General features: G+C 37.3%; 1 protein-coding gene across 1 annotated transcript in view; it reads left to right on the forward strand.

Annotated features, from left to right (window-relative positions):
• MLLT10 (MLLT10 histone lysine methyltransferase DOT1L cofactor) overlaps positions 1–16603 on the forward strand; it is a 235757-nt gene extending 219154 nt beyond the window's left edge. Inside the window, exons 13-21 of the mRNA XM_069086119.1 lie at positions 879–996; positions 2322–2394; positions 6957–7111; positions 9045–9233; positions 9950–10038; positions 10181–10542; positions 11491–11587; positions 12872–13084; positions 14800–16603. Of these exons, the coding sequence (XP_068942220.1) occupies positions 879–996; positions 2322–2394; positions 6957–7111; positions 9045–9233; positions 9950–10038; positions 10181–10542; positions 11491–11587; positions 12872–13084; positions 14800–14844 (1341 nt within the window). The 3' untranslated portion in view covers positions 14845–16603. The remainder of the gene's footprint in view (positions 1–878; positions 997–2321; positions 2395–6956; positions 7112–9044; positions 9234–9949; positions 10039–10180; positions 10543–11490; positions 11588–12871; positions 13085–14799) is intronic.
• The last annotated feature ends 4699 nt before the right edge of the window (positions 16604–21302 follow it).

Consider the following 21302-nt stretch of genomic DNA (forward strand, 5'->3'; position numbering starts at 1 on the left):
GCCAGCCTCCTTTGCTTCATCTGTTTAAGGGTTCATTTTCGCTTGTTTGGCACAAGTCCCAGTAGAGGCCTTCAGAATTGTGGTTAGCAACATGAATGAATTACAAACTTTGGACGAGCTCTTCAGTAAGTCGAGCTGGCCAGCTGCCAAAAATACAGTGCCTTATATGGGGTCAGGGCAAAGCTGTGATTCGTCGAGCCCTGTATTGTATAGAAAACATACTTGTGATGCCTGTTTGCTTTCTTTTAAAATAAAAACAAAACAAAAAAAAAACCCCACCAGGCTTCTAAGTCTATCAAAATAGGAAGTAACAAAATACTGTGCAGGTTTTACTAATGACAGAGTAAAGCAAAGGAAATATGGCCTGTGAGGCTAAATGTAGAGCTGGAAGTGAGACCTTTTGACCTCCTCAGTCAGCTTGTGATGTAAGGGACCCAGGCATTTGTGAGACATCTGTTGTCTACCTGCCCTTATTTTGTAAATGCCTTAATAAGATTAAATAATTAGGCGGAGGACCACATGATCACCATGCCCCAAGTTCTGGCATTGCCTACATACTTTCTAACTGGAAGCAGTAGAATTCATTGTCTACCTTGCATATGTCATTCATTTTAAAAGTGTTACTCAAAACAAAACTTGCAAATAGCATTTTAAAAACCATAATTTTGGGAAAGTAGAATTAAATTCCACCTGTCTACTCTCTTTCATTAGGAATCATAATGTCCTTAATGCTTTTTCAGACAGTCATTTACTTTGTTAGTTGTTGTATCAATGAGGGCAGAATACCTGGTTGGTTTGAAAAAGCTAAAAAAGCAATAACTTAGTAAAAGCTGTCAAAATACAAGTTATTTATCTTTGTATTTTTTTTTTCCATTTAGGCGAATACCCTGTCTGGATCTTCCTTAAGTCTAGCTCCATCCCATATGTATGGCAATAGGTTAAATCCAAATTCAGCGATGGCAACTCTTATAGCTCACTCAGAAAACAGTCAAGCAGGTAAGTTTCAAGAAATATTGAAATTATCCCTAATTTAACTGTCTTTAAAGCAAACTAATTTTATTTGTAAACTCTAGTATAGTTACAAAAAGATTGTGTGATTTTTTTTTTCCAAAAGAATCACAGTTGGAAGTAAATGCTCCGCTGTGCGGCAGAATAGCCGTGTGCATTTTTTACTGTCTGAAATGTAAATGTTTAAGCAGAGCCATCAGCAGGCAGGAATGCAGCAGCGTCTCCTGTGACTTCTGTGATTGATGTGTTCAGTTCTCAGTTCTGTGCAATGAAAGTAACATAACACGGGGCTTCTCTGTGAACGGCCTAAACCTTTATTTGCATAATTCATGAAATTGCATTACACAAACTTGGTTTAAAAAAAAAATCCTGTTAGAGAACTTCTACAATGTTTAGTAATCCTGTGAATATTTACCAGTTGACATTTTGTAGCATTTTCCTCTTCTCCTGTTTTAATGAGCCACTGGATTTGCTTTGTTTCATTCCATCCTTAAGGATTTGTTGACATGTCCAAGTAGTCATGCCTGTTTGGGGGAAGGGAATGGGTTTAGCAGTTTACCAAGAATGGATCAGTCATGTCTTTGCCCTCTAAGGGGTCAGAGGTCACTTGACTCAGAATAAGGGGAGGACAACCTTGAAGGGGGCCAGATAGGGTTGTTATTTAACTGAGAGGCCATAGGGAAAATCAGCCGTTTCAATTTCACCAATGGAAAGGATTTTGTGTTAGGTAATGAAGTAGAATTTTAAAATACTTTAAAAGTGTATCTTATTTTGCTTAACTGAATTTTTCATATTAATTTGAAAAGCAAAAAAAAACCCCAGATATGGAAGAAATATTATATCCTGATCTAAATATTCACATTAGACTCAGTGAGGGTCAGCGTAAAGCATTAGGTGTTTTATGGCTTGTCTTGGGATGCAAAGTGTTAAAAAATACAAAGCATCAGGATTTGCTGTGATAAGCATACAGATGAGCTGTCCACAGCTGTGATTCATTACTTTCACCGTAGAAATTAAAAGTGGCTGAGGGGAGGGTACTGCAAATGCAAACCACGCTTCCGTGCTGTAAAATTGAAAGGAATGAAAGAACTGAACATAATCCATGGCCTTCTCCACCCACAGAAACGTGTAGGGACAACGCCTTACACGCTACAGTTCAGCAATTCTAAACTAGCAACATATTAGGTCTTTTACCTTCGTAGTGACTGTAGAGATAGTGCTTAAGGTCTAATGTATGTTTTAGGGGAAAATCAGAGCAGCAGCTCTTATCTAGTGAGAGTTACTTTATCAGCTATGAAATATTTACACTGCAGATCCAGATCTTGGAGACAATAGCCGCAGCCTTGTTGGCAGGGGAAGCTCACCCAGAGGAAGTCTCTCACCACGGTAAGCATTATTTACACTGTTAGGGGGAAGGCAAAAGAAACATTCCGAGGTCTGGAAACTTTTGTATCTCTTATCAGTAGCATATATATATGTGAGACCATAAAGAATTATGTCGATAAACGGCATGTCCAGAAAGACAAGAAAAGTGGTTTTAAATTTATGTGGATGTTAATTTACACACATATGATTATGTTTACAAGTTAAAAGGAATACCTTCTCTTAAGCTTATAATTGCTAAAGTTTGCCTGTTTTTCTCATTCTTATGTGATGATATCTTTCAGGTTTTTCAATTACTTGTTTCTGTTATAAAATGTGTAGTTTGTAAGAAAAAAATCACTTATTACACTAAAGTAACAACCGAGAAGACTTTTTTTGGAAATTGAATTTTTTTCTTTTACAGAGTAAAACTAAGATATTACAGAGGAAAATTGATTTTAAAATAAATTTCTGATTGAAGCACTTGACCCTGTTCAGATACAGATATTTGTTTTTAACCCAAATCACCTTGATTTGCTTAATGTTAATATATTGTGTAATGTTTATCAGAAGGTACAGATTTTCAAATAAAAAATTTATGAAATTCTCTGGTATACTTTGTGTAAAGTGTTTCACATAAATATGTAAGGTTATCTCTTATATCCTAGAACTTGCTTGGAAATCCTGAAAAATCTTTATATTATTAAATATTTAGAATCTCTGTATTAGAGGCTGCTTGGTTTCAGAATCAAGAAGAACTGGGCCCATGTCTTGCCTCTCACTTGCTGTATGATCCCTGGTGATTGTAAGGCTCTTGTATTACAGAATAGTCACCTGCCTGCTTTTAATGGAGGGAATTTCCTCACAATGATCATCCTCCACCAAAAAAATGACAAGTCCAGACTAAAGGAGAGGGGAAAAAAATAGGAGTGATAAAAATACTATACTTGATGTAGTTGTAGATGGTACAGTAATTAAAACTTAAGTTCCAATCCAGTCTCAGGCACTGTGTGACCCTGGGCAAGTCACTTAAACTCTACCTCTGTTTCCTCATTTGTAAATTGGAGATAATAGCACCCACCCCCCAAGCTTGTTGTGAAGATCAAATGAAATAATATTTGTAAAATGTTTTGTAAAGCTTAAAGCACTGTCTAAATGCTAACTACTTTTACTAGCCACTATGTTGGAACAGCTGGGTTATATTCCTTCTTCTGTAACTAACAGCTAATGACAGTGACTTTTTGGGCCTCCATTATCTCATCTGTAAAATGATGGTGTTGGATTAGATGAGTGGTCAGCAAACTAGAGCCTTTGAACTAAGGGTAGCTGGCCACCTGTTTCTGTCTGGTCTGGGAGCTAAGATTTTTTTTTTTTTTGCATTTTTACATAAAGTTTTATTGTATTTAAAAATATGAGGAGGAAAAACATTCTTAGGGAGTAGTCTACACCAGGTTTATTTACGATGATAGTTAATCTCTAAGGTTCTTTCCAGCCCTGTGAGAAGATTTAAAATTCTCTAGGTTCTCTGCCATAGCTCTCCAATGGCTCTGTGATCTCAGTCATGTAGATATTTCCATTGTCTTTATAGGTGCAGCCTGCCCACAGTGGGATTTTATATCATAGTGGTACAAGTGTGACACCTTTTCTGCTACAATTTTAGTGGTTATCTGAGAATCTATACTACTTTTTAATTTTAGGGTCAAATATTTGTCCCTTGAGACTCAGCTTAAAATTCCAACTAAATATTGCTAAAACTCCAACACTTTCAATAAGTAAAGTCGGACTATGTTCCTACTCTGCTTCATCAAATGACTTGTACTTAGTGGGCAAGAGGAAGTGAAAATTGAGTTAGTTTTTGGAGGAAAAGGGAAATTCTAGATATAGCCATCTACTCTGTGTGTGTGTATGTATGTATGTATGTATGTATGTGTGTGTATCACAACTTCCCACCCCCTGTTATAAAAGCTACCAACTAGCTGCCATAATAAAGGAAACTGTGTAATTTCTGATATTTTATAGAATTGAAGGAATAAGCTTAGTAATTCTGTATGTGTTGTTATTTTGTAGCAAAAAAAAAAATGTACCTAGTAGGACTCAACCTATAACCTGCTCTTTAAAGACCTATATTGCTTGCTACTTTTCTCTCTTAATCCTTTTAATGAGAAATGTGAATTAAAACATAAATCTTAGTCATTTCAATAACCTCAGAGTATTTGTCATAAATAAATGTGCTCAGGTTTTCTCCTTTTTTTTTTAAGGAGTTAGAAAATGTTTTAATTTTTTAGTTCATCCATGAAAAAAGACAGAAAAATTAAGGCTTTGAGATGTGTGGAACAAGTTTGAGTAGCCCCCTTCAATTCAGAAAGTACTTGAATGACTTACCTCAATAATTTTGCAGCTCCTCTGACCTTAACCTCTTTCTCCTTATCTCCTTTCTGACTAATCTTAGGAGTAGAGGGGAATCTCAGAATCCACCCCAGATAGGTATCCCTGTCTACCATGCATCAGCTTATAAATGAAATTTTAATTAAGACTTAGATGTGAGGGAAATCGTAATTTTCCTGTAATGTCAAACTGTAATCCAAAAATTTGTAACATCAAACCTTATTAATTTTGCAGCATAAACTTGCAGTGAAATACTTAGGACAGTCATACTACTTTATTATCTGTGAATTACTAGTGACATGATCATTGGCAAGGCCCTTAAACCCTCACCATTTATAAAATGGTGGGGATTAAATTATGTTTAGGATACACCTCCCTCATAGGGCTATTGTGAAGAAAATGCATTCTAAGATCTTAGATGTCTTAGATCTTAAATGTCATTTATTTTTCCTAAGTTTTCTTGGATATGTCACGTCCTCAAATGTTTTCAACTCTTGAAATTTCTTCTTTTTAGAAACACTTCAGTAAGTCTGGTAAATTTTAGTATTACTTTTTTAGCATTGTAGTCCATATTTATTTTCAAGTAATTTGCTTTGCTCAGTTAGACCCACTGTAGTTTTTTCCTTTGAAATTAGGAAATTTATATGTGCAGTGGCTAGTTGATCTGCTTCGTCTCACCTCTAGGATTATTGCTAAAGTTAGGAGTATTACCTTTGACTCAAAATTTTAATGTATTTTAAAAAATTGATTTGTTGTGGGAATTATTTGTTTATAAGGTTAAAAATTGAAAGACATTTCCTATCTCCATGATCCTTTAGATGGAGAGTATATTTCCATTTTCTAAAAACAGATTTTCATCCGAAGAGAACCAAATTTAAAGTCTGTGCGACCTTGGGCAAATCCCCTTCCTCCTTGTGCTTCATTTTCTTCTTACATAAAAATGGGGGCGTTAGTCTCCATGAACCTTGAGACTCTTTCCCATCTTTTAAAATCTATGCTCCATCTTGTCTTCATGCATGCCTAGCCCTTCTAGTTTTTCTAGTTAGCTATATATGGTTAGGTAATAAAGTTAAAAAGTTTCTTTTTGGTACATTGTGAGTTCCCCTTCTCTTAAATCTCAGGGACATAATGAAAGTAGTCTGGTTTGGCATACTTACTGCCATCTCTCTCTCTCTCTCTCTCTCTCTCTCTCTCTCTCTCTCTCTGTCTCTCTCTCTCTTTTGCTAAACATTAAAATGACTCATATAAATTGGATCTTGGAAATTATTTTTTAAAAAGTCTTTCTACCTTCACACTAATCTAGTTTTGTAGAAATGTTAAATATTTCATTTACAGCTTAATGTTTATTTAAAGTTAATTACCATCTGAAATGTATACTTTATAAATTGTAGAAATATCATTCGTTACTCCAGAGATTAAAATTGTTTTGGTGTTTTGGATTCTTTTACAGAAAAACAACAAAAATTCATCTAAAAACACACCTAAAATCTGGTACTTTTTATTCATGTCTAATATAAAAAGTAGCCCAGCATTTAAAATGTGAATTAAGGGAGACTTCTAAACTGCCATAAGGCTTTTTTTGCTTTGTTTTGATAATATTTGCAAGTTTGTATGATATTTGAATGGTTTAATTCTTCACATTAACCATTATGATTTTTTTTAAAAGTTATTGAGTTTTAAAAAAGTATTCTGGATACATGTACATATTTCTTAACTCAAGCACTTCTAGCTATGAAATCCCTGGATTTTTATCCATCAAGAGTAGAATTTGATCAGATAGATGAATAAATTCTTTTTAAGCATACAGAAGTTGAAACTAAACTGGAAAATATTTTGGTCTTTCCCATTATGCTGAATAGACTTGATCAAAGGGCTGTACAAGTTATAAGGATTCAGCTTTTTTGTTTGGTTTGGGGTTTTTTTGCAGCACATTTCAGAGATTATATGCTGTATTTATGTAAGCTTATATTGGAATGGTATTTAGTTAATTTCCAAATATATCAAACATGTTAAATTTGAAGGAACAATATTTGCTGTTAAGTTTTGGGTTAGATTTTGTCTCAGACATTTAGGGTAAGCAGCTAAATACTGGAGAAGTATAGATGTATAGACATAAGAGGTTAAATGAAACAAGGTAAGTGGACCCTTTTTTGCAAGTATTTCCCTTGTTTTTAATTTTTGAATTATTATATTTTCAACAGCTCCCCTGTAAGCAGCTTGCAGATTCGCTATGATCAATCAGGCAACAGCAGTTTGGAAAATCTGCCCCCAGTAGCAGCCAGCATAGAGCAGCTTTTGGAGCGGCAGTGGAGTGAAGGACAGCAGTTTTTGCTAGAACAGGGCACCCCTAGTGACAGTAAGTATTCCTTTCCTTTTATTTGAATAGGCTACTCTGTCTGAAGCTATAGCTGCTAAAGGGTTTAATAAATTGCATGTGCACTACTAAATAAATTGTTTTATTAAATACTGATTATTGACTCTTTTTTAGTTCTCCATTCTTGTGTTTTAAACTGCAATGACTGTATCTTAGCTTTATTATTTTAAGAAGAAATAACCTGTCTTTTGGGAAGTTCATGTAAGGCCTTTTTCCAAGTATGGTCAGCATTTTTAGCATTTTTTCAATTTCTGTTATTAATCAGGGCCCACAAGTTAATGATGCAGAAAAAAAAAATATCTCAGATGGTTTTTAACTGAGAAGACAGAGTTGTATGCATAGATTTAAAGAAAAAAATTAGAATGAAGTTTCATGATTTTGGGAAGGATATAAACCTTCTTTGCTTTGTTTCATTGAAAAAGCTATCTTGCTTGGTGTTAGTGAGCCAAGTGCTATCTAGTTGGTATTTTTTATGAATGGTATCCTGACAAAAATGCTAATTGTGAGGAAATTCATGCCGGGATAATCCTTTAAACATGATAGCTGGAGGACAGGTTTAGCTTAGTCTTATTGCATCTCATTTGGGCACACTGAGGGTTCCTTTGTATGTTCTTGAAGAGGAGGGATAAAAGTTAAATCCTTGGGAAATGACCAGATGTGCCTATACCAGTAGAGTTGTGTCTGGAATAGGCCCAGAGGTCACATTAAACAAATACAACTTTTTAATACATAGAAATTTAAAAGTGGCCATCACTGTGGTGCAGCAGCAGCACTCTCTGGGTTGCCAATTGGGAGATACAAGTTCTGGAATTGAGACAGAATTTGAGGTAATGGGTAGGGTTGAAGCTGACAATTTAGAGTAGGATGCACTTTATCTCTAAAGGGTGGTGGTGCAGTGCATACACAGTGCTCCCTGCTGGGTGATCCGGAGATCAACATTGGTAGCAGCTGGAGTATGAGGCCCCCAGCCAGGTATATAGAGTAATACAAATTAATTTAAAATAAATAAATAAATTGGTATACTGTGTTTGTGGTAGAGGATTTTGTTCTTTGACAAGTAAATTTTGTTTTTAAATGTTGCCTTGATGAAAAATCATGTGTATATGAAAGCCAGTTTTTATTTTTATTTAAACTCTTTTATCTTTCAACATTTCTATTTTGATTGTGAATAATATGTAAAGCCCTTTGGGACTGGGCTAGGCGTAGTTCCCATTCTTTCAAAGGTGTGTTTATATTCATAGAAATATAAAGTAGGCATCCAGAAATAAAATGCATTTTTCTTCACTCCAGCCTCAAATAATTTAGACAAAATGCACAACAGGTTCCAACCATCTTGTTTTATTTACCATTATGTATTTTACATAGAACTAGAATTATTGACATCTTTAATGCTTGACTTTTACAATAATTAATATACGTGAAGTGGTGGAATATTTTTAGGTTTTCAAATAATGAAATAAAGTATGGACATGCTTCTAAAAGTTATTCGCTCAGAATATACCCCAAAGCAGTAATTCCAAAGAGGGGAAGGTGATCAGAAATATTCATAGTAGTACTGTTTATAATATTGAAAAATTGGAATCAATCTATATACCCAACAATAGAGGAATGGCTAAGCAAACCATGCGATATTAACATGATAGACTACCCTCTGTCTATTACAAATGACAAGCATTATGCCATCGGTCCATCCAGGGAAACTTGTGCATAACCTTTGACGTGAAAAGAGCAGAGTACAAAATACTGTGGTCACAGACAGCAGTGAGAACCACATGGAAGCATGTGCATATTGGCAAGGACCAGGGCAGAGCCAGGTGTGATATGAATAGTTTCACAGAGCTCGTGTGGGGGGTTTTCTTATAAAGTGGCTTGAACTTCTAAAAGTCAGTCCACTCATGAGCCATTTGATGACTAGTTCTAGGAATGCTGAAGTCCTTACACCAACTTCAAGTTGAAAATCGAAGACTGGAGGAACAGATTAAAAACTTGACAGCAAAAAAGGAGCGTCTTCAGTTGCTGAATGCTCAGCTCTCTGTCCCCTTTCCTACCCTGACCACCAATCCTAGTCCATCACATCAAGTCCATGCATTTCCGGCACAAACTGGTAAGAAAAATTATTTTTCTGTGTATGTAAGGAATGTTTACTGTACTCTCAAAATTTCCCCTCCTTGCTGTCTAGCAACTGGGATGTGGATATGTATATACGTATTTACATACTGGGACAGAGAGAGAGAATTGGGGGGTAAGGGGAGGTGTGAGGGAGAAAGAGAGAATCAGAGAGAAGAGCTGGTTGCCAGCTGGCCTTGGAACTAGAAGATCTGGGTTCCAGTCCTGCCTCTGACTGTGCAGGGCCTTGAACCTCCCCTCCCAGTGCTCCAGCCCAGTGGTATCAACCTCAAATAGTATCAGATCCCTGCAGGTTACATATTAAAACTACATTGAATTGAATCTATTTCATTAAACTCTGTCCAATTCCTTGGGCTTGGGAGTGTGGGAATTTGGCACTTTGCTTGACACTTCTCTGTTGGTTGCCAAAGTGGTACCAACTTGCTTTGGTGGAGGGAGTGTCTTCATTGGGGATTATCCTATGAGCCCTTTCCCTTAGTTATGCATGCATATCTATTTCCTGCAGTAGATAGATTTTAGTTTGTTGGATTTTTTTTCCTTGTTTAACTTGGCAGTTGTTGATCATTTAGCTTTAGTGTGAGCTCTTACTTTAGTTGTATATTTATCAGGTCATCAATATCATAAGGCATTTGGAACTGCCATTTTGTTGGTAGTTTAACAAAAATATCTGGTTTTGTTATTTTTTTTTATTAGCTCTGACCACAGATTCCTTAAACAGCAGTAAGAGTCCCCATCTAGGAAACAGCTTTTTACCTGATAGTTCTCTGCCTGCACTAAATCAGGTAATTTGGCGTATTTTTTTCTGCTATATGTATATAGCTGTATGTCATCTCCAATCTTTATGCTAAACTCTTCCAAAAAATCATTGACCAGATTTGTTCTGCCAAGCTCTTTGCCATTCAGCTTTCTGTTTTCCTACGTTAGGACTTAACCTCCAGTGGACAAAGCACCAGCAGTTCCTCAGCCCTCTCTACTCCGCCTCCTGCTGGGCAGAGTCCGGCTCAACAAGGCTCAGGAGTGGCTGGAGTTCAGCAGGTCAATGGGGTGACCGTGGGGGCGCTCGCTGGCGGCATGCAGACTGTAACATCCACCATTCCTGCGGTGCCTGCAGTGGGTGGAATAATTGGAGCTCTGCCAGGTAACCAACTGGCAATCAATGGAATTGTAGGAGCTTTAAACGGCGTCATTCAGACCCCTGTCACAATATCGCAGAACCCTCCTTCCCTTACTCACACGACTGTGCCACCTAATGCAGCCCATCCACTGCCCACAACGCTGAACAACAGGTAAGAAGCCAGCAGAGACGGCGCCGGCCTCTTGTTGCAGTGCCGCTTTAATGTGTCTCAGGCTCTTAGAGGAAAACTTGGGCCTTCCCCCGCCCCCATTTTTTCTTTAATATGGTTTTTAAAAATGAATTCTTTGTGCTTAAGATATATACAGCATTTTCAAAACAAATTAATTAGTGAAAAGTACTACTGCCCCACATCATTATCTGTATTTTTATGTCATTTGGTGAAATTTATAAATTCTGGAGAGAAGTAATGTCATGATGGAGTCAGTTACTCCTTGAATAGTTAAGTCTTTTAAAAAGAAAATTGTGTATGCATTTGAATACCTTTTAAGAATTAAGATATAAAATTTAAATTTTAGAATACAAGTCAAATATATTATGAATATCAAGGGAATGGCCAGATAACTTAGCATAATTCTCTTATGTTGAATATTACTTGAAATAAGTGGGTAAATAGGTTTTGGGAATTAGTATATCCTAAGCAAACGTTTAAAAATTTGTATAATTTTTAAAAAGTTTTAAACTCTCTTCTCTTCCTTGAAAACTTAAGGTATTGAATGCTATTTGCATTTGGTTTTCTTTGTTTAAAAAAATGCAGTTAAAATGTTGGTGAATTTTTAAACAAACTGTCCTTGGATAACTTAAGAGTATGTGTGTTAAAATATTGAGTGTGAGTCTGTAAAATTCTGTAGAATAAGCTAGCACTCATTTTTTAAAAATTCATGGGAGTAGAGATGTGAGTGAATGTCGATAGGATTGAATGAGAATTTGTAGATGTGTTGACTTCAGAACAAGTGAAGAGAGAAGTTTTTGCTCCTACCCCAGTGTCCTTCTTTTGGTTTTGTCTCTGCATTAAAATTTCAAATGAATATACTTTAATTCTAAAAAAATGAACCACAAAATTATATGGAGGAAAGTCAGAATTTCAATCATTACTTTTCAGTGCCTCTGGACTAGGCTTATTGTCTGATCAGCAAAGACAACTACTTCTGCATCAGCAGCAGTTTCAACAATTGTTGAATTCTCAGCAACTTACATCTGTAAGTTCTTCATTTCTTTTGTCATGAATTTGTTTTAATACTTATGCAACAGATTTTTATAGTGCATCAGTTTTTTTTAGATTACTAATATGTCAATAAAAGCCTCGCCCTAGATAGATATATTTGATAAGCTTAGTTTAGAAACAATCAAAGATCTAAAATAAACGGGTTTTTTTTTGTTCTGTGGATTAGTCTTGATACGTTTCAGTATAAAAATACTTTCCCCTGACATCTAGCAAAGTCCTGGGCTACCTGGAGTGGATTTTTATTTTAGTAAAACATCAAATAACTAGAAAGTTGATGGAATGCTCTGCTTAATTAAGTTCTCTTTTTAGTTTAGAATTAACCAGAAAAAAAAATTTTGGTTTCCAGTCCTAAGTGTTAAAAACTTTTCTGAAATGTGAAAGTCTGTTTCCTGACTTTATAATTAGAGAAATGCTCAAAATGATTTTTATATAGTATAAATAGCAAAAGATTTCTTTGATTGAGGATATTGTAGGCCTCTGTGATCATTAGCCTTGAATATTGGTTCTTACTGTATAGTATAGTTTATTTTTGAAGGTCGTGCTTTGGCCAGGAGTGAGGGAGAGAAGGGTTGGGGATCTTACGTTCTTGGCTCTTACATCCTTTCTCTTGAAAGTAATATACAATAAACTGGTTAATTGAGCATTCTGTTTAATCAAGAGTTACTGTAATTAGTAGATATTACATTTCCAACCCACATTGAATTACCTTAAGTTTTCTGCTGTAAAGCAAGTGCTTGGTAAATATTGTTGAGTGTAAAGTGACTTCTAGGGCTAGGACTGAAAGCATTTAAATTCTGTTTTCCTTGTTAAGCCAAGACTTTAGGGGTATATAATTCCTGTTGTCATTACAAACATCTTAGACATAATTGGTTGTTTCTTTGATTGTGGGAAAATTTTTGCTATAGAGAATTTTCATATGGCCAAATCAAGAAAACAATTAGCTCTGGGGTACTATTGGAACTGTAAATACTTATCTAGGAAAGTATGTTTATTTAATTAGTAAGTTTTCTGTGAATTCACTTTGTTAGGAAAAAGGGTTATTTTTGAGAGTATTTTCCCATCAGATAAGGTAGCACGGCATCCCTTCCCTGTGAATTTAAAAATAACATTTATAAATATCTAAGAGTAGACTCCAAGTACGGTATCACTTAAAGAGGGAAGCGTGTGCTGAGGGCCCAGTCTTACATGAGCGATTAGGAATTCATTGCAGCCCCTGTTCCTATTTGTCCTCCAACCCCTTCCCTCTGTCTTTCCTTAGGAACAACACCAGGCCCTCCTTTATCAATTAGTGCAGCAGCAGCACCACCAGCAGCACCACCACCAGCCTGACCTGCAGCAGCTACAGCTCCCAGGCCCATCACAAATACCCATCAATAACCTCCTGGCAGGCACCCAGGCACCCCCGCTTCATCCATCAACCACCAACCCATTCCTCACCATTCATGGGGATAATACAAATCAGAAAGTAACAGTAAGTAGACTTTATTATGCTACATGTATTACAAAGGTATTGGTAAAATTATTAGATCTCGTTATCATTGAATTTTGAGCTAGAAGTGAACAAGGGAAAGCGCTCACCTTATAGATGAGTCATCTGGGGCCCACTGAGCAGCAAAGTCAGCTGCCAGAGAACCCCATTCCTCATATCCAAATCTAGTACTTTTCCCCACCAACTTTGATCTCACTAACCTTTGTTTTTATTTGTGTAAAAAGTTCCCCTGATAATTATTTTTTAAACCAGTTGTCTTAGCAACTGGGGAAAAAAAAAACAAAGTAACTAAACCAACTTTATTATGCACTTTCTAATTATATCAGTCTATACTTGCACACAGATTTAGAGAATATTTCTTTTTGAGGAAAAAAAGAACAGAAAAATATATTTTAACAAGTTGTTAAATGGCTACTTAGATGTTTCAGAGAAAACCCCAAAACTCCCTGCTTTGTGTAATTCTGTTACTTGAATTTAAATTTAACTTAAAACTTTCTGCTTTAAAATAAAGGATTATAACTTATGCCAAAATTTGTTCTTGAATTCTCTTTTAATTTGAGTATTCTCCTGCTAGAAAAGTAAATAAATCCCAGTCACGTGCTAGAATAAATTTTATGAATTTCTTTACCTCTCTTTTTCTCACTTGAAATTTTCATGCAAGTTCTAGTCTAAAAACACCTGATTGAGGTAATACTCAAGGTTGAGAAGGTGTAAAAGAAAACATGGTGATGGAAAGCAGGCTAGCAGAGCTTTCATGTCATAGAACATTTCACCTACAGTTGGCCAAGCATGAATCTGGCCAAGGGTAAAGTGCTAATAAGCCCAGCTCCAGATGAGAGCAGACTTTAGGCCAGGGGTGTTGGGAGTGGAGAGGGAGCCTAAGGGAGGCACTGAGGAAGGTCAGGGGCTTGTTTTTAGACCAGGCATTTCCCTTGGCCTCATTCAGCATGTGTTTAACTGAATATCCATAGCCAACCTCACGTTTGTAATTCATTGTCTGATTGACCAAGTCTAGAGTTTTTATTTGCCCCACTGTTTTTAAGAACATTCCCTGTCTTAATTTTAAAATAACTGTCATTCTCATGGACTGAGTCACAGCTTTACTATTTTGCTGATTCTTTGAATTTCAGTAGTTCTATATTGATTTTTGAATAGTTTTGTGTCTTCCTTCCCAGTTCTTCAAACACAAGTTGTTGCCAGACTGATGAGGTGAAGTTACAAGTCAACTAACATTGGATTATACAGCAATATAAATGTATCTTTTGGTTAACAGAGACCAGGAATGGAGAAGAAATGAAGCCTTGATGAGGATATGGGTGACATTATTACATTTAGGGCAGCTTTGGAGAAATACAGATGTGAGAGGAAGAAGGCCAAGAGCCTAGAATAACTGGAGATATTTAATTAGTATAATCATAGAAAAGAGTTCTCTTTCCTGCCTCGTAAAAATAGCATCCCTGGAAAAATAAGAGGAGTTAAATATTCTGTCGATATGCTGCTCAGTTTCATTTTGCTTTTATATATAAAGTTTAGAGTATCCCACCTCCAGAGACTATTGGCGCTCCAGAAAAGAACTGTCTGCCTTATCTTAAATCATATTTTATGTTACTGTGGCGCTGATCATGACTTAGGATGTTGTGTTTGCCCAAAATTGATTTGCCAACTTTGATTTAAAATATTTTGAATTTTAATTGCAGAGACTTAATGATAAAACTGGGCCTGTTGCACAAGAGAAAAGTTGACCCATAGAAACATTTTGGAAACTCCTTATCCTGCTGTTTTAGCACTTCTTATGGCTGCTATTGCAGCCCTCCTTTCTGCAACTATGAAGAAAGCAACAAGGAGCTAACTGCACAGCAAAGGATTGTTTGTCATGAGGACATTCTTCTGACGCTTTGACTTACTTCCTTGTTGCTTTGTTGCACTGAAATGGAACTCTCCTCCCCTCCTTCCCCAAGATTTCATGAACTTTGAAGGAAAGTTCAGCAACTCATTATTTTTGTCAATGCAGCAACATACATGCAATGAGTGCATCGACCATAAAGAGAAATAGAGTGTTGGTGCACTATTTTTCGTTAAAAATTGGACTTATAAATAGCAAAACCGAAGGAAGACTTATTCCAATGATAAATTACTTGATTTTTAATACATAAATTGAAAAGAAAAAAGAAACAACAAAACCATGATCTTTTGCTGTGGCTAGATATGCTTGACTGCAGGTCAAATCCTGTTAACACAATCTGAGGGACTGTCCAGAATATTTTCTTGTACTGGAATTTTATTGTATTGAAAATTGCTTGAAATAAATGGGTCATCAGCTGGGACTTGGGCAATCTTTTTGTTAGGGAGATTTCCTTTTTAATGGGACTTGATCTGTATTGTTAATCAAGTTATGATGGTAATGTCTACTGCTAAATACTTTTACCTTAGAGTTGGTACTGACTTATTTTGTAACACAAAGCTATTAACCTTAAGCAAGTTTTAGGCTGCTGGGTAAACTAGATCAATTCATATAGAAAGAACCCTTTCCATAAGAGAAGGCCACTCTGGAAAGTGCTGGTCATGTTTGGCCTCGACCAAGTGCCTGGAAGTACCTCCATTGTGTTGAAAATGGCTCAAGACAGCTGAGCTTGCACTGTGGGCAGTCCTCGTAAGCAGTGGGAGTTTGGAACGTCCAGCAGCCTTTCCTCTGGTTCTGCCTTTATTAAAACTTTCTATGCCACTGTAGATAGCTCAGGCAAAACTATTACCTGGGTGTTTTTCCACTAATGAGTCACCACAAAAGAAAGTGGACGTGTCAAAAAGATGGGTTTTGTTTAACTGCTTCCCATTACTGCCGGTGATTGAAGCACCACAGTGTTTAAAACAGGTAAAACTTGTATTACGACACTTCCACTTAGGGTAGCGAAGCTCCTGGTGTGACAGTAAGGCAGAGTAGAAATTAAACAATTGGGGCAATAACCACTGATCTGTACTTAAATGTGTGAATTATTAGTGGAAAAGACCCAGCTGTAATTAGACCTCCACTGTGTACTTAGCTGGAAGAACATGTTAATTCTGCAATATGTCTCTTGGTTAAACATTGCACAGTTCTTACCTCATTTCTGTAAATAAGGTTTTGTGAATCTGTTTTGTATTGTGAAAAATTAATAAGAAAACATTGATATTTTGATTTGTAATATTTCTAATTGGTAGATTTAATTGAAAAAGTAAAAATTAATTTATTTTTATATGTTCAGGGGGATTTTAAAGAAATTGTCAAATCATTTTTGTAGATACTTTACAAAAGCAAATCAGTGTGGTTTATTTTACTTAGCCCACTGATTGTTATTCTGTAACAATTTGTATAAATGGTAAAATTTGAATGTGCTGTTATTTTACTTAGATGTAAAATTCCAATGTATTAAAAGAAATGTACAAAGTTTTTTGTTAATAAAATTTAATAATGTTTATAGCCCTGTGGAGAAGATGGAGGTTGGAAGACCTGCATTTGTTATTTAAGCATTGCTTGTAATTTTGTGTAGTTTGTCATCACAGTGAATTAAGCATCTCAACCTCCCCCCCCCAAAAAAAAAGAGCAAATATTTTGGTCTTATTTGAGTTTTGCTCAAGTGAAAGTGATATAGTTAATGTCACTTAATTGCTGGTAGCATTAATTCTTGTTAAAAAAGAATTTTTTTTTCTTTACAGTTAGCTGTATGTATTACCCAACAAAGAGAGTATAGGTAATTGAAATGACCAAAGAGGATGTGAGAAAGAGCAGCAGAAAGCAAGGGGTTTTAGATAATTCAGTGACCCATACAAGCAGCCCCTAATAACTAGAAGTGAGTGGGAGGAAGTAGTCCCCATGCTATTGGGAAGTGATCACCATCTCGACCAAAAACAAAATGTTGTTGGTATGTGGAGGCGAGCCCTGCCTGTTCCCTTCTGTCTCATTTGTCAGTGTCCCAAGTCTGATTGGTTCCATGCTTTATCCTTCTCCTTCATTCCCACGTGTGACACCCCCTCGAGGGATGGGTGTGCAGCGGAGTCTGCGAGGCTGGCTTTGAGGCAGACAGGCAGCTTTCTCGGCTTTCTGGTGTCCTCAGTGAATGAATGAACAAGCACTTCCGTGCTTATTATGTTAAGACACTGCTAAGCAAGAGGAACACAAATAGAAAGCAGGAAAGACAGTCACTGCCTTCAAGAAGTGTGTTCTGATAGGGAAAATGACGCAGGCAAGCTGGCTAGAGCTGAGAAAGGTGAAGAAGGGAAGCCGCCAGAAAGTGGCATGGCAGCTGGGGGCTGGGCAAGAGGAAGAGAACTCGAGCGTAGGCAGCATGGCGTGGAAATGGCTTTAGGGCTAAGCTAGTGCCTCTTTGCATGTCTTATTAATGTGAATCCTCACGTATGGTGCCCTCTGTGCCCATCTACCAAAGTGTTCGTTTTACTGGATGACACTTTATTAGCTGAAAGCATGGTTGCATAGGGAGAGTGTACCCCAGATGCTGAGTACTATGAGTTTAAAGGTGCTGGTAGGGTAGGAGGCTGGGGATTATGAAATTAATGTTATCTATGCATTTATTTATATCAAGAACACAGGATTGAGGACGATATAAACCAAAGACAAGAAAAGCAGGTTACAGAGTTACAGGGTTGTAAGTTAAATTGGTAGAGACTTTAGAGCTCGTTTAGTTCTGTAGCATTTTACAGATAAGGAAACTGAGGTCCCAGGGACATCACACAGGAAGTGAGAGCAGGAGCCTCTGATTCCACAGCCAGTGTGATTTCCTTCTTTACCAACCACAGGAGAAACATGGTTAAAAAAGAAAGATGAGGGGCGTCCAGGTGGCTCAGCAAGTAAGAGCACTGGCTCCAGTGTCAGGATGACCTGGAGATCGAATCCCAGGCTCAGATATTCAGCACCACACCCAGAAATAACTGGCCGTGTAACCTTGAGCAAGTTACTTAACCCCAATTACTTAAAAGAAAAGAAAGATGAGGGGCAGCTAGGTGGCACAGTAAGTAGAGCACCGGCCCTGGAGTCAGGAGGACCTGAGTTCAAATCCGACCTCAGACACTTAGCACAAAACTAGCTGTGTGACCTTGGGCAAGTCACTTAACCCCAATTGCCCTGCCCTCCGCCCTCCAAAAAAAAAAGACAATAGGCTAGAAACTGTGGAGGAAGCAAAGATCTTACCCACAGCTCATTTCAGTTTTATAAGTACATTGTGTGCTTTTGTTTTTTCCTCACTGTAGCTAAACACTTAACATCTCTGACAGATAATAGCCACTGTACCAGTGTGCCCCTGAGCTGCACTTGTGTTTCCTTGTTTCCCTTGCACATGGGGTCATGAGCACAGCAGGGTGGGGACCACCTGTTAGCATCCAGAGCATACGAGGGCTCCTCACAGCTTTTCTAAGCCCCCCCATCTAACTTGCTGTCCTACAGTAGCAACTTAGAACAGAGTCTTTTAACCCTAGATTGCTGGTGCCACTGAGCGTTGTATCTGGCCATCAGATCACAGCTAAGCCTAGTAGCTGGAGACAGCATAGCTTTAAGCAGAAAACTGTCAGGCCCATCACTCACCCACAGAATTCTCTCGGTGGGCATTCAGCTACAGCATGAATGGAAGGCATTTGTGGGGGGCACGGTGACTCTCCAGGCTCACGTTGGGAATCCAGAAGACAGGACAACTTAGAGTAACTGAGGAAAAGATCAAGGAGAGAAGAGTAATTTGAAGGAGTGCTGGTAAGAAACCGTGTTAGCAGTCATATCAAACAAGGTAATTCATTCTGGGGTCCCATCTTTCACATTGATAATTTCTTCCACTTTGCATCTTTGTATGCAGTTTTTATTGCATGTATGTTTCGTGTATATGTAATGACCACTCCAAAGTTTAGAACAAGGATGATACTCTAGGAAGTGCAGAGGGAAGCATTCCTTAATAATATCCTGGAAGGGCCTTGCCGAGGTAAGAAGAGTTTAATTTTAGAGCCAGAAAAGTCATTGGAGAACATCTCATTCACCACTGTCATTTCTGTTGAGGAAACTGAGGCCCAGAGAGGTTGTGGCTCTCCCAAATTCACACAGGTAAGTACTATGTGTAGCAGAGCCAGGATTCAAAACCTATGTCCTCTGACTCCAAATTCACCCTTTCCCCAGTGCCACTCTGAATCTTATCACCTAGTTGCACAATAATTAAATAAAAACCCATTTTTATAAATTTTCCTAAACTCCACTTTTTGCTTAAAGGTGCCTGTTTCTGTAATCACTGAACTCCCAACATGTGGAAGGAGATCAAGAACTCCATAGCCTGAAAACTATCGGAAAGACTTTTTATAGTTGAACATTCAAGGCTGTTAGAGGCAAATGTCATTTCCTAGCTCAGCTGTCCAGGGACACCATATGATCCAGGCTATGGGTCTTAACACACGACAAACTTCTTTTCCTGCAGTGTTAGTCCAGTTTTGATAAATTTGCAGTAGAGGAGCTCTAACCAGTGCTTAGAAAAGTTTCTGGTCTCCAGAGAATTGTACTCTTAAGAAAATGATATTTAACCATGAACCACATGCCCTGCTGATGACGTTTTGTGGGAATGTCTCTGTGCCTTCACACCAGCTGGGTCCCATCCCTCAGCCACCTTTTCCTTCTTGCCTTTCGGGTACCTTCTTCATCTCTGTTGTCAGAATCTGTTCTTCAAGTCTTATTTCACAGGCTGTCTTTTCTCTGAAGTCTTCCCCATTCTCCCCATTTGCTAACATTCTTGAAAAAAATTATGTTTTTCAACCAACAGAAACCCAGTTTCCTTTTCTCCTGCCTTCCTCCCCCACTGTTGAGAAACAAAAACAGCCCCTGTTGCAAACATGCATAATCAAGCAAAACAAATTCTCCCAGTGGACGTGTCCAAAGAAGAAGTTGGTCTGCACTCGTCTCACCTCGCGGCCAGGAGTTGGGTAGCATGTTTCACAGCGAATCCTCCAAAATTACGAGTCATTGTGTTGCTCAGAGTTGTCTTCACAGTGATGTTGTATAATTTGTTCTCTTGGTTCTCCATTCTACACGAGTTCATACAAGTCTTCCCAGGTTTCTCTGAAACCATCTCCATCATTTCTAGCACAATAGTATTCCGTCACAGGCAATACCACAACTTGTTCATCCATTTCCCAACTGATAGACCCTCTCAGTTTCCAGTTCTTTGGTACCACATAAAGAGCTGCTGTATATATGGGTCCTTTTTTTTTTCCTTGTCTCTTTAGGGTATACACTTAATACTGACACTGCTGGGTCAAAAAGTGTTCACAGTTTAATAACTTATTGGGTCATAGTTCCAAATTGCTTTTCAGAATTCCTGGATTAGCGTGCAGCTCCAAACAGTGCATTAATGTACCTGTTTTCTCACAACCTTTCCAGCCTCTATTTCTTGTTGCTGTTAATTTGGCTAATATGATGGAAGTGAGATGGAACCTCAGAATTGTTTTAATTGGCATTTCTTGAATTGATAGCAATTTAGAACATTTTTTGTATGACTATTGATAACTTGAATTTCTTCCTCTGAAAAAAAATGCCTGTTCATATACTTTGACCATTTATCACTTACAGCTTTTATTCTTATATAAACAGTTCCATATATACATATATTTTGTATATGTGATATATAGATAATGAGACCTTTATCGGAGAAACTTGCTGCAAAGATTTTTTCCCCATCTACTTGCTTCTCTCAATTTTAGGTCCATTAGTTTTGTTTGTACAAAACCTTTTTAATTTTATGTAATAATTGTTCATTTTACCTCCTGTGATCCTCTCTATCTCTTGTTTGGTAATGAATTTTTCTTCTATCCATATATCTGGCAGATAATTTCCTTGCTTCTCTGGTTTGTTTATAATGTTACCCTTTATGTCAATAAGCCATGTATCGCTTTGGAGTTTTATCTTGGCATATGGTATGAGATGTTGGTCTGTACCTAGTTTCTGCCAGACAGCTTTCCAGTTTGCCCAACAGTTTTTGTCAAATACTGAGTTCTCATCCCAATAAAATTCCTTTGTTCTACTTAATCTGTGTATATCTGTATACTTACCTGGATTCCTCCAATATTCAGTCTAATCCAGCAAACATTTGTTAAGCACTTACTATGTGTAAGACAGTCCTAGGCACTAGGTATAAAAAGAAAATGCCTTCAGGGTCATTGTATTTGACTGGCAGATAAAACACAAGAC

This window comes from Petaurus breviceps, unplaced genomic scaffold, assembly GCF_028583685.1.
Source record: "Petaurus breviceps papuanus isolate PSGF00001 unplaced genomic scaffold, PetGlider_PUasm1.0 178, whole genome shotgun sequence".
NCBI classification, from domain to species: domain Eukaryota; kingdom Metazoa; phylum Chordata; class Mammalia; order Diprotodontia; family Petauridae; genus Petaurus; species Petaurus breviceps.